This window comes from Chanos chanos, chromosome 5 (genome assembly GCF_902362185.1).
Source record: "Chanos chanos chromosome 5, fChaCha1.1, whole genome shotgun sequence".
NCBI lineage: Eukaryota > Metazoa > Chordata > Actinopteri > Gonorynchiformes > Chanidae > Chanos > Chanos chanos.
This window is the reverse complement of record NC_044499.1, coordinates 5,196,264-5,208,763: the sequence shown is the minus strand read 5'-3', so window position 1 is coordinate 5,208,763 and position 12,500 is coordinate 5,196,264. Positions and strand designations below refer to the sequence as shown.

The 12,500-nt window shown below is 47.2% G+C and overlaps 1 protein-coding gene across 1 annotated transcript in view; it reads right to left on the bottom strand.

The window, feature by feature from the left end:
* Positions 1–12,500, bottom strand: part of zswim5 (zinc finger, SWIM-type containing 5) — a 53,181-nt gene that overhangs the window by 10,634 nt on the left and 30,047 nt on the right. Inside the window, exons 2-5 of the mRNA XM_030774234.1 lie at positions 6,581–6,937; positions 3,661–3,809; positions 2,483–2,633; positions 591–767 (exon numbers count right to left, since the gene is read on the bottom strand). Of these exons, the coding sequence (XP_030630094.1) occupies positions 591–767; positions 2,483–2,633; positions 3,661–3,809; positions 6,581–6,937 (834 nt within the window). The remainder of the gene's footprint in view (positions 1–590; positions 768–2,482; positions 2,634–3,660; positions 3,810–6,580; positions 6,938–12,500) is intronic.

Sequence of the window (12,500 nt, the reverse complement as noted above, 5' to 3'; positions counted from 1 at the left end):
TCTCATGCTCCTGGGGATATTTTACTGGTCCCCATTTGACAAATCCTTTTTTTTCCCTTTTTTTTTTTTAAACATATGGTTGTTACTGAAACCATAAATCGAAAGAGAAGAAAATGCTAAAATATCTGCGCTTACAGTTAGCGACAGGGTTCAATATTAAACCTCAGTTTACAGTAAAACTGAAGCCAGTGGGAAGTCCCTGTTAAAATATAGACATATGCGTGTGTGCACGTACGTGTGTGTGTGTGCACGTACGTACGTGTGTGTGTGTGTGTGTGTGTGTGCGCGCGCGTGTGTGTGTGCACGTACATGTGTGTGTGCGTGTGTTTGTGTGTGTGTGTGTGTGTGTGTGTGTGTGTGCACGTACGTGTGTGTGTGTGTGTGTTTGTGTGTGAGCGTGTGTGTGTGTGCGCGTTTGTGTGTGTGTGTGTGTGTGCGTGTGTGTGTTTGTGTGTTTGTGTGTGTGTGTGTGTGTGTGTGTGTGTGTTTGTGTGTGTGTGTGTGTTTGTGTGTGTGTGTGTGTGCGTGTGTGTTTGTGTGTGTGTGTGTGCGTGCGTGTGTGCGTGCGTGTGTGCGAGCGCATGTCTGACCCTGTGCGAGGTTACTCTGGGGCAATGCGTTGGTGATGTTGGGCAACTCGCTTCCATAATTTCCGTCCTCCAGCGGACAGATGTCCATGTCGCTCCATTTCTTCAGCTGTTTGAGCCACCCGCTTTTCTCCTCACTCTTACAGTGTGGGTTCAATACGATGCACACCCACAGCGCACCTGTCACACACCACAACACAACACAGGGAAGGAAAAGGCAGACGGGTTCTTTATACAGGCCTTTTTCAACTTGCTTAACTGCATTTTTCAGCCAGGAACAGGCAGATAAAGAGAGAGAGAGAGAGAGAGAGAGAAAGAGCAAGAGAGGAGAAAAGGGGCAAGTGAGTTGAGGGAGAGAGAAGGAGAGAGAGAGAGAGAGGGAGAGAGAAGGAAAGAGACAGAGGCTAAAAGCATGTATGTTTATCTATACTACATTTGAAACATTTTCTCCTGGAGACAGCCTGGATTTTAATGAGTGGATCTTAAAAGTCAAATGGGGAAAAAATAAATAAAAAAATAAATGAAAGAAGGACTGGGCTTTTCATAGCAGTATAGCAGCCAACCAACCCATTCCACACCCTGTCAAACAGTGGAGCTAGACAGAATGTGATATTTGACAGGTGTTCTCTTACCTGGGTGGCTTGTGTTACGGGCAGAAGATCACACATCACATTTCTGTCTTTGGCAAACAGATGGTCACCTTTAGGTCTCTTTTTTTTTTCTATCGCTGTCATCTACACCTCTCCTTAATCTCTCAACACTGATTGGCTAAACTGCTGATTATGCTAATTAAAAAAGTGGGCTGGGGCTCTGTAAATGGCCTAATGCCAACGCCAGTCAAAATCGGCCTTGTTATTCAAACCCTGACCCTGCTGGCACTCTTCCTTTTTTATTGGACAGATCACTTATAGTGACAGACAGAAGACGTGGGCTGGGTAAATCAGGATGCACGGCCATCCTGGGGTAAGAGCTGTTGTTTACCGTTAGTCAGTGTCTCAGAGGAGAGAGAGGGGGAGAGAGAGAGAGAGAGAGAGAGAGGACAAGCCCTGCTCTTAAATGAGCCTCCTCAGGATGTGCGTTCATCGACCTCTTTAAATGGCTGGATCAATAGGAGGCAGCTTGAAAGCCCATTGATCCGCGGCCCTTTCATGCCTTTCCCCAGCAGAGATGAGAGCGGCTGGCCCTGCGCTCCGCGTACACACTCCTGCATGAGTCACTGGGCCGCGCTGATCCGCCGCTACTGCCAGGGAGGCCACGCGTCAGCCAAAGTCACTTCAGCAGGTCCCGTCTGAACCGCGCCACCGCTCCGACGCAGCCAAAAAAACAAAACAAAAAAAAAAACCCACGCAGAAACGCGCTGTCTGACTGCGCGTATCGAGCGGAAGATCGCCGTTAAAAAACACTAATGATTAAAAGCCCCCGGCCCGCTATCGAAGGTCCAAGACAAGCCTGATTAAGTTACGTCTAAGTGAATAATAGCATGAAGGAGAGGACTTTTTTTTTTTTTCTTTAAGGAGGGAACTGCCGAAGCGTCTTGCCGAGCGCGCTGACGTTAAACGTTCGGTTTTCTCCCGTATTTGTTTCTACTTCGATCATAATTTCCTTCTTTACTTTTTCACTCTTGAAATCCATATCAGTCCGTATCACATACGCATGGAGTTCAAATGACATTACACAAGGGAAAACAGGAAGTTGCAGAGCAGGGCTTTGGGAAAGTGATGAATCTGAGATGAATTTTATGTTGAGGATATCTAGGCAATATAAAGAATTCGGATTTGCTAAGTTACCTGACATGAGCTAGCGAATCAAACAGACTGCGGGTAGTAAACACACCGTGAAACCGGTTTGGAGAGAGGAAAAGGTTGCATTGACGGTCCTTTGCTAACTCTACTCACCTAATTCATCCCATAGCTGTCGGCACTTGTCCGTCATGCCAGTGCCCTGTTGTCTCCATAGCGACAGTCGAGGGTCGGCCATGAACTGTTCTGTGATGAGTGTGAGCATCCGCGCTCCGTTAGAGTCCCGCATACGCAGCATCTCCCGCACCTGAACACACACACACACACACACACACAACAGCAGAATAAATACATATCTCCCATGTCCACACACGTGCACACACCCCAGAGTGACAAACACACACCCTCTGTGCCAAAATGAACTCTCACACACACACTCACGCACACACACACACACACACACACACACACACACACACAGACAGACCAGAAGCCACAAAAGCACAAAGACTTCATCTGTAGCACCTGACACCACACTCCCAATAATAAACACCTGGAGTTTCATTACAAGTTCTGCATGTTGATAACGCTGTGTGCTGAGCACCCCACACTGAAACATATGGTACATCAGTGCACTGTCAAAACATGGGGATAATGAGCAACCAACTGCAGTAAAGCAGAAAGTCACACCCTGAACCTGACACCTCACAGAATATGTCAAAAAAGAACAACACAGATAACGCACTGCATGTACTAATGGGACAAAGGCAACGTTAATATCATTATCAATGTAAGTGCACACTGAACATGTGATACGGCCACAGAACGAGACAGAGCGCAGGGAGAGGAGAGAAAAGAGAGAGAGAGAGAGAGAGAGAGAAAATAACTGATAATGTAAACACAGATTAGGATATTTCCCATTGTAATTAAGTGTGCGGAGAGTAACCAAACTGAAGAGGGAAGAAATTAAAAATATAAAAACCAAAATAGGCTTTTGAGCAGTTCTTCTTATCTCCTGATGAAGGATGGAATATTGCAATGGAGAAAAAAAACAAAAACTAAAAAAAAAAAAACTGTCATAGTGGCTATTGGAAATAAGAGGCAGCTTGACATTTAATTAAAAACACATTGATTTAAATGGGCCTCCCAGAATTCAGCGGTCTTAAAAATTCATCATAATAGCACATTTCATATCAAACACGCCTTGCCTCGCACAGACGCATACACATACGCACACACACACACACACACATACACACACACACACACACACACACGCACACACACACGCACACACACAGGCGTACAGAGTGACTGTCTTTTCTCTCTCTCACCTTGGCGAACATGGAGTTGAGTTGTTTTCCAGAGCCGTAGTATCCTCCCTGTGAGAGAAACTGTTTGACTTGCTCTCTAACCTGTTCCTCATCCAGGTGCCAGCAATTGTCATCGTCTATACTGGCCCCTGCAGTGGGGTCTGGGGCCCCTGGGAGCAAACACAAACAAATACATACACACATTTAGTGTCATCCAGAGGACAAACACAGGAGCAAAATCTACACAACAATTTTTTTTTTCTTTTTTTGGGAAGGAGAGAGGCAAGATGAGACCTACTGACAACCGCATACAGACATCTGATATGAAAAGACCTTCACAACAATAAATGTCAGTCATTGTCTCAAAGTTTAACTTATGTTTAGAGATAGACAATAAATGTTCTGATGGACTGATTGATGGCACGAGCATGGCGCTGTGGTGTTAACTCTGAGATTGGGTTTTGTCCCACCATTCGGTAAGAGAGTTTCAGAGAGCTCCTCCTGACCTGCACGGTAATGCAGCATTCAGGTTTAATCATGCACAGAGTATAGATACAGATACACGCTCTCTTTAAGAACAGTGTGAATCTCCACTCTGATCTGCACATCATTAATTTACACTTTTGGTGAAGAGCAGTCATCCAAGGGAGACAGACAGATAGATAGACTGGAGAGAGAGAGAGAGAGAGAGAGAGAGAGAGAGAGGGAGGGAGAGAGAGATACAGAGAGAGAGATAGGAGACATTAGAAGCAATCACTTTCTCTGAAGAGAGTCCAACAGTTTTTTCAATACGCCAATCCCCTTCAGTGTTACACACCCCACCTCCTGCAACTACCCCCCGACCCCCCACCCCACCTCCCCACCCCAGCACCGTCGGCCACCGGCCATCAGCACCATCAGCAATCAGCACATTCTGCAGCACTGACCCTTACATGAGAAAAACCTTCTTATTAACGATTTCGCGTTGCCATGAACGAGCACACACCTCCAGTCTCTAGGCATTAACCAGTGTCGTATAGCTTAGCTTAGTTCAGGTTATTTACACGTGGATGTGCTCGCTTGGACTGTGCACTGGTAACAGACGTTGGTCTGTTCTTAGCATAAGTTGTCATATATGGTAAGAGGCTCTATCGGGAAATGGAGATTATAATTTAATAGGATTGACAGGGTCCTTAGAGGAGCAATAACAACTTATAGAGATTAGCTGCACCATGGCATGCTTACAAAGCAAAACCAACACCGGCGGTATGGACTCTGGGTGTTAAATACATGTCTGCTCTGAGACAAGAGAGAGAGAGAGAGAGACGCGAATGACCTTCAGACGACATTCAAAAAAGCCAAGGCACGATCCGAGTTCTCGACTCGCACTTTGACTATTTCCTGCCCGTTCAGAGACATTAAGTCCTGTTAAACAAGCTAAAAATGGACAAGAATGTTACAAACGCATTGGACTGAAGCAGTGAGGTATTGCTATTTGCAGGTTCCACAGAAGCACTAAGGGACCCACTGTGGGAAGCTTCTAGAAACGACATGCTTCGAGTCAACAGGCGAACCAGATTTCGCTCTGTCGTGTGACACAATGCTTTCGTAAATCCTGTGTTCATTAACCTCGTGCGCAGAGGAAAAAGCCGAACGAGGTCAAAGGTGAAGCGGGGACGGTTCCTTTAAAGGTGTCTCGACGGCGTTGTTCGTTTACTCTGCGCGCTCAAAACCGTCGTAAGTTTTGCCAGGCTCCGCTGCATCGCACGCATTCCAGAATCAAAGCGCTGGGCCGTCTCCTGATCAAACACAGATACGAGAGCTGTCACCTGACCCCCGGCCTCTCCGGCTCAAAACAAGGTCAGGGGACAGAGACGTTGACTTCCTTCTTTTTCACATCATCATCCTGGACCAGTGAGTTCACTCAGGGATGGGAAGGGTTTGATTCCTTTTTTTTTTGGTTGTTGTTTGTTTTGCTTCTAGGGTTGGGGAAAAAAGTTTTTTGCAGGATGGTGGTGCTGCAATGCAGAGGAGGAAGATGGGGTGAGAGGGTGTGGGCAAGGGAAAGAGGAAGAGGATGTACTCCACCTCTGCTCTCTCTCTCTCTCTCTCTCTCTCTCTCTCTCTCTCTCTCTCTCTCTCTGCTCTCTCTCTCTCTCTCTCTCTCTCCCTCTCTCTCTCTCTCTCTCTCTCTCTCTCTGCACTTCTCGGCAAATGTTAAAAGAGGTTGTTTGAAGACTCGACGGTGAATGCGCACAAGCATTCTTTCCCATATCAGAGCAAGAGGCAGCCCACTGACAAACCAGAGCTGTCCAAACACAGTGTGGACACACTCTTCGTTCTGAGAAACAAAGCTGAGGACAGCGCGGAACCAAAACCAAAGCGGTTCGTTCCCGAGTCTGAACGCTGAACATTGATCTCCGGTAAAACCAATACACTCTGAGCTACTCCCACCGGGCTCACAGCTCAAAGCCTTAAGCTGAGGCCACTCAGGGAGGTCCTGAGGGAGGGGGGGTGGGGGGGGGGGGGGGGTAAGGGCGGTCCCAGCACTGCAGCTCGTCCGTTAACATACAGCGTGGAGCAGTTCCACCACACTTAAACCAAGACGCTTGGCCCACTGCTTAACAAACAGAATGGATACAGCTCCTGTACAGGGCAAAGGCTTAGGAGAATCAAATAAGGTAGAGGACGGTGATGTTATTAAGGACGCAAAGGGGAACCTCACACTGGAACCAGTAGAGGTTAAATTTCACAGCAGTTCCAGCATGGAACCTCTGGCTGGCTCTACATTTTGGTTGCTTCTTTAAAAAGCTTAAAATGATCTTTTCTTGCACATACTATAAACCTAAAACTCAACATTACTATGCCAGGGGGCAAGGACAATCAGATTTACTGTGGAGCACGAATTGGACCAAAGTAGGAACAAACTTGAGAATCTAATATTTGGGCGTGGCGTCCTCACCGTGGACTTGGTTGATCTCTGAGTTGGAGGACAGGATCTCGTCGGCCAGTTTCTGGGCCGTGGGGAGCACCTCGGTGTGGTGGGCCGTGATGAGATACTGGACCAGTTTCTGCAGCTGGTCTCGGTTCATTTGGAAGAGCGTCTCGGAGATGGGCAGTCGCAGTTTGACCTGCTCGGGCTTACGGATGCGGTACAGGGACAGCGCCACCACGTGAGCGCAGTAGAAGATGTCGCGGTTTCCGCAGCCGCAGGTCACCGAGGTGATCTTACAGCGATCAAAGCTGATGGCGACCTTGTGCGTGACCTCTGGCTCAGTCTGCGTGGCAGGTTCTGTGACGGTGCCGCTGAGGTGAAAACCTGGAGCAAAAAGAAAGAAAAAGGGGAGAGAGAGAGAAACATATTAATAATCACATCGCTATAACAAAAACAAAAAAGTATAGCGGTCTGAGTGGTTTGACGCAAAGCTTCCATAACAACACGTATGTTTTACGTTTAGCGTGCATTATGTGTGCACACCGGGGGTATTGTTGATTACATCTGTGTGTATGGTTCCGTGAGGTTGTGTGTTTGGCTATGGATGTCACATTTTGACGCCAAACTCAGAGGTTTTGGTGGATTGACATGAAATAGCATTTGGATCACACATACTGGTCAGTGTAACTGTACAGGTGAATGGCAGAACTTAAATAGTCCTCTACTAAGGTTGTTCAATCTCAGCCTAAAGTCCTATACTAGGTCCTCTGAGTACGCGCACACACACACACACACACACACACACTCCCAATCCCTCCAGGGGTCACCTCCATTTCCCTCTCTCCCCGTGGCCCTTGCTGCGAGTCTACCCTTTAGGGACGCTCTTTTAGACTCATACGAAACGACATGAGCAGTTATACGACGAGAGGTTCTGGAGGGTTCTGTCAAGGGTTGCCTCGGAAACATGTCCCCAAGGAAACGGGGCCTAATGCCTGGAGCAGCCTCAGTGAACACTGAGAGGGGGGAAGAGAGAGAGAGAGAGAGAGAGGCAGCAGGCGGGGGAGTGGGGGGGGGGGGGATGGGACAGCGAGTGCTGTGTGGCCAATGGGAAGCCTGGCTGCTCACTTGGCCTGGTAAATTATTAATCACGGAGGCCAGAGGAAGGGGTGACTAGAAGAGGTGGGATTATTGTATCACACTAAACCATGGCAACCCTGAATACCCACAACAAGAGTCTGAGAGAGAGAGAGAGAGAGAGAGAGAGAGAGAGAGAGAGAGAGAGAGCTGCCAACCATGTCAAATCCCTGTCTCTGGTTTTTGCTGAGGGGGTGCCCTCAGGACACACAGAACCACTGGTTCGGGCCAAACAGGGCCACAACTCTTCCTCTGCTGATAATGAGCGAAACCCCATACACCCCGATGGAGCGAGTCGCTCCGATCACCTACACAGCTCTGTGTTTGGGTCCTTCTGAAACCTTAGCACATGAACAGAACAAGACCTGCAGAGTTCACCCCGCACACACAAATACAGACATCCCCCCACCACACACACACACACACACGCACGCACGCACGCACGCACGCACGCACACAATTAGCTCTGGCGTTCTGCTAATACGACAGGGGCACCTAATAAGTGTGGGCAAAGCCGACTGTTTTTTTTGCCAAATCCCACAAAAGGGCTCTTCCAGACGACTTCTTCTGAGGAGCTATTCCCCCCACCCACCCCCCCTGCCCGCCCCCTCCTCCCCTCCATCCCCACTTCTCCACCCACACACCTCCCCTTCCCAAAGAATTTTTCAGACAAAAAAAAAAAAATCCGTCGTCCAATTTACTGCCAGAGTCTTTCAGATGGAGCCAACATCCCACTGCCATCTGATTAAGGGGAGTTTATAGCAATGTCTGTTTTCATTTCGATAAAATAAAAGACAGAGAGGAGAGAGAGAGAGAGAGAGAGAGAGAGAGAGAGAGAGAGAGGCCAGCCTTGTATGTTGCAAATGACTGGTGACACAATGTGGAGTTCAGAGTGAATTAGGTGGAAACAAAGATGTTTGCACGGAGTTGGGAGAGAAAAGAGAGGAGCAGTTTCACGAAAATTATTTAAAACAAAACAAAACAAAACAACCAAACCAAAACAAACAAACAAATAAACAAAGCATGAGAAAATAACTTATGTAAATATTTTCATACAATGCTTTTAAAATTTAGGTGAAACACACACACACAACCAAAAAAAAAAAGCAATGCTTTCTAAAGTATAACAAAGTGGAGCAGATGTAGAACGAGAGAGAGCCTACATTCTGTGAATGACAGAGAGTAAAACCTCTGAAACATCTCGTCGCAGAGATAATGAGAGAGATTCCTCATTACTACTTCACTGATGTGGCCCTGATCTGTAGGGGTCTTTTCACATGTCTAAGAATGCTCACAGCGTCCTCACTGCTGGCCGGGGCTGAGAGCCTGTGACTCTCCTGTGTGTCGGGGCTGGTACTGAATTAATCCCTCTCCAGGATCTGCAGAGTTTGCAGCGTTTTACATTTCAAAAGTGCCTTTGGCATCGGGGCAGCTTAGAAACAGACTGGCTTACAGTATCAGGACGTGTGAGAGAGAGAGAGGGAGAGAGAGAGAGAGAGAGAGAGAGAGGAGGAGAGAGAGATAATGGTAATTGGGTAGTTATAGAACGACCAAGGCTGGACTTCAGTGAGTGTTAAAGAAGACTTCATACTAATAGAGGAATGTCTACTACACATGGAGGTATGTATGTTCCCCCCCCCTCCCCAACACATACACACACACGCACACACACACACACACACAGCACTCATGTCCTTTCATTTCAGCTTCAGAGAGTCCCACCTAAGTCTGCCTTTTCTCTGACACAGTGCTGTCTCAAACCACACAATGACTCAGGGCTTTTAATCTCAGAGAGAAAGAGAGAAAACTGAGAGAGAGAGAGAAAGAAAGAGAGAGAGAGAGAGAGAGAGAGAGAGAGAGATGCTGCAATTTGAGCTCAAAAGGATTCTTGTGAGGCCATAACAGAGACAGAGAGAGGAGAGACAGAGAGAGAGAAAGAAAAAATAGAGAGAGAGAGAGAGAGAGGGAAAAAGAGAGAGAGATGGCTGCAGTTGGAGCCACAGAGATGCATGGGAAGGATCCTGGTCCCAGGATGCTTTGTGTGTGGTGCTGTCTTACTCAGTAAAGTGGAGGATGATGAATCATTGACTGTAACTCTGTCCTAGTCAGGAAAGAGAGGAGAGAACAGAAGACAGCCACACCACAGTGTGAAGTGTGCTCTTCTATTCCTTTTTAACTCTACAGGACTGGGCCAATTTAACCATTAGCCTTGCTTCCCTGGCCTGTTCTATTCATTCCTCTATACTTAGCTACATGTTACCTTTACCAAAAAAAAGCACTAATTTGGCAAAGAGGGACTTGGCTGGTGTGTAACTGGCACTAACTTTTGCGAAAATGTGTGAAAAAGGTGATAAGCTGTGAGCTATGCTACGGTGTCAGGTACTAGCCTGCGTTACAGTGAGCTAAGCAACAACGCTAACAATGCTAAAAGAATTTCTGAAAGAATCTCAAGAGATACGGAAGCTTTGCCGAATAAACCGTGTTGGCATGTTTACTTAAACTTATCCTCACTAAAGAGAGAGAGAGAGACAGAGAGAGAGAGAGAAGCCTTTTGCTCTGAATAAACAGAAGAGTCATTCTCTTCTGAGTGAGGTAAAACTAGTGTCAAACTCTCTTCTCATATTAGCTTCTTATTGGTGCATCACACCATGACTCATATGATACCACCATAAATATGTATCTGCTCACTGCAAAAACTATAGGCCATTTTAATAAACTATAGTCCATTTTAATAAACTATAGGCCATTTTAATAGTGTGTGGATTGAACCTCTTGCTGTGCCCTCACCCCGCCCCTCTTTCTTTCTCTCTCTCTCTCTCTCTCTCTCTCTGTGACAGGGCCTGCAGTAAGGTTTTCGGAGTAGCGCGGGACCCCATTGGCTCATGTGACAGAGTGCTGCCGTGGAGACGAGAGGAGAGGCATCTGCCACTGATGGACGTGAAGAGCCCTACGCGCCTTTTAAAAACCCCGACCCTCTGCTCCTGTGTTACCCTGTAAGACCCCCTCCTCTTCTCCCTCCCTGCCTGCTTTTGTTTGGCTAGATAACTGCACTCAATGCTGCCCTGTCTAACTCTCCGTCTGACTGCTCTTTTCAGGGTAACCTTAGAGACATCCTCTCTTTCTCTCTCCCTCTCTCTCTGTCTCTCCCTCTCTCTCTCTCTCTCTCTCTCTCTGTGTGTGTGTGTGTGTTTGGATTGGGCCCTTACTCCTCTAGGGGCTTTTCCATACTGTGCTACCTGGCCCAGAGCGGCCCTCTAGCATAGAGAGAGAGAGAGAGAGAGAGAGAGAGAGAGAGAGGGAGAGGGAGAGAGAGAGAGGGAGGGCGGGAGAGAGAGAGAGGGGTTTAGAGAGGAGCATTACAGGGCGTGGACAGCATGGGTGTTGTAAGCAGATGGAGAGGCTGTGTCAGTCACAATGAGACACGCAGCGTCACTCAAGAGAAATAATGACATTGTCGCTAATATATGGGTCAGTCCACACACACACACACACACACACACACACACACACACACACACACGGAGGGTACATTCTTCATTATGTCATGGAGACAGAGGAGGTGAAGCATGAAGACAGTGAGGGAGAGAACAGCTGATGCAGTGGTTTTGGCTCTTCCTCTCTCTCTTATTTTCTGCCTTTGCCTGACTAAATAGCTTGTTTAATGTACACAGTATTGCTAGGTGGGGAGATGTGAAATGTGTGTATAATGTACACATGAGTGTAGGGAAAAAAAACAAAACAAACAAACAAACAAACAAACAAAAAACAGTGAGAAACTTGTTTAACAAATGTGTTCAGCACACAGCACAGCTAATTCCTTCTCTAAAAACTCCTTAATCCCACTACAAACGCATATTACAATAATTCCTTCAAGCACTCAAACAGACTTGTCACTTTTCAGTGTGAAAACCTACTTAATAATAATAAGAGACACTAAAAAGCACAACTTGAACGTTTTGAACTGAAGCGTTCGAACGTGAAGAAGATCTCTCTTCTCCACAGAAAGACCACAGGACTCTGGTTTAGCGAGCAGGGTGCTAACCCAGCGCGGAGCTCTCCCCGACATTACAGGTCTAAGGCTGTTTTGAGGGGGGAACACAGGAGAGTGTCTCTACAGAGGAAGACAAAGAGGTGGAGCCCGCCGTGTAGCGCTGACCATACCACGACCAAATAAGTGTTTTTCTAACTCTTCTCCTCTCTCTCTCTCACCACCCTAATCTAATCTCCACTCGGAGCCTTAGTGATGAAGTAGCTTCAGTCTATCTGGACAAACATTCACACAGACACATACTGCTGTCCCGTTCTCACAAAACTGTACGAATAGAACAGGGACACATACATGCGTGGCGTCTTCGTCAGGCGTGGCGTACAGAGTGTGTGCTTGGATGTGTGTGTGTGTGTGTGAGCGTAACAGTCATAATTAATCCACTGTCGATGGTCACTAATGTAGGCTGGGCTTTTTAGAGACATATTAAAGCCACTCCACTAGCCATCTGTCTGCATACGGTGGAGCGCCTGATCACGAAACTGGAGAAGAGAAGCGAGAAGACCCCCCCTCCTCCATACACACACACGCACACACACACACACACACACGGTCTCATTCACTCACTCATTCATTCACTCACTCACTAATTCACACATTCACATATACACTCGATCCGCACCATCTGCCGCCTACCCGGACACGCCCAGAAAAGTCCCAACGGCCAATCGGTGGCGAGGACCCTCCCCTTCTCTTAAACCATGAACCTCTAAACAGTCATCAGGACTCTTTATGGTAGGCGCTAGGCCAACACTACACGCACAGGGG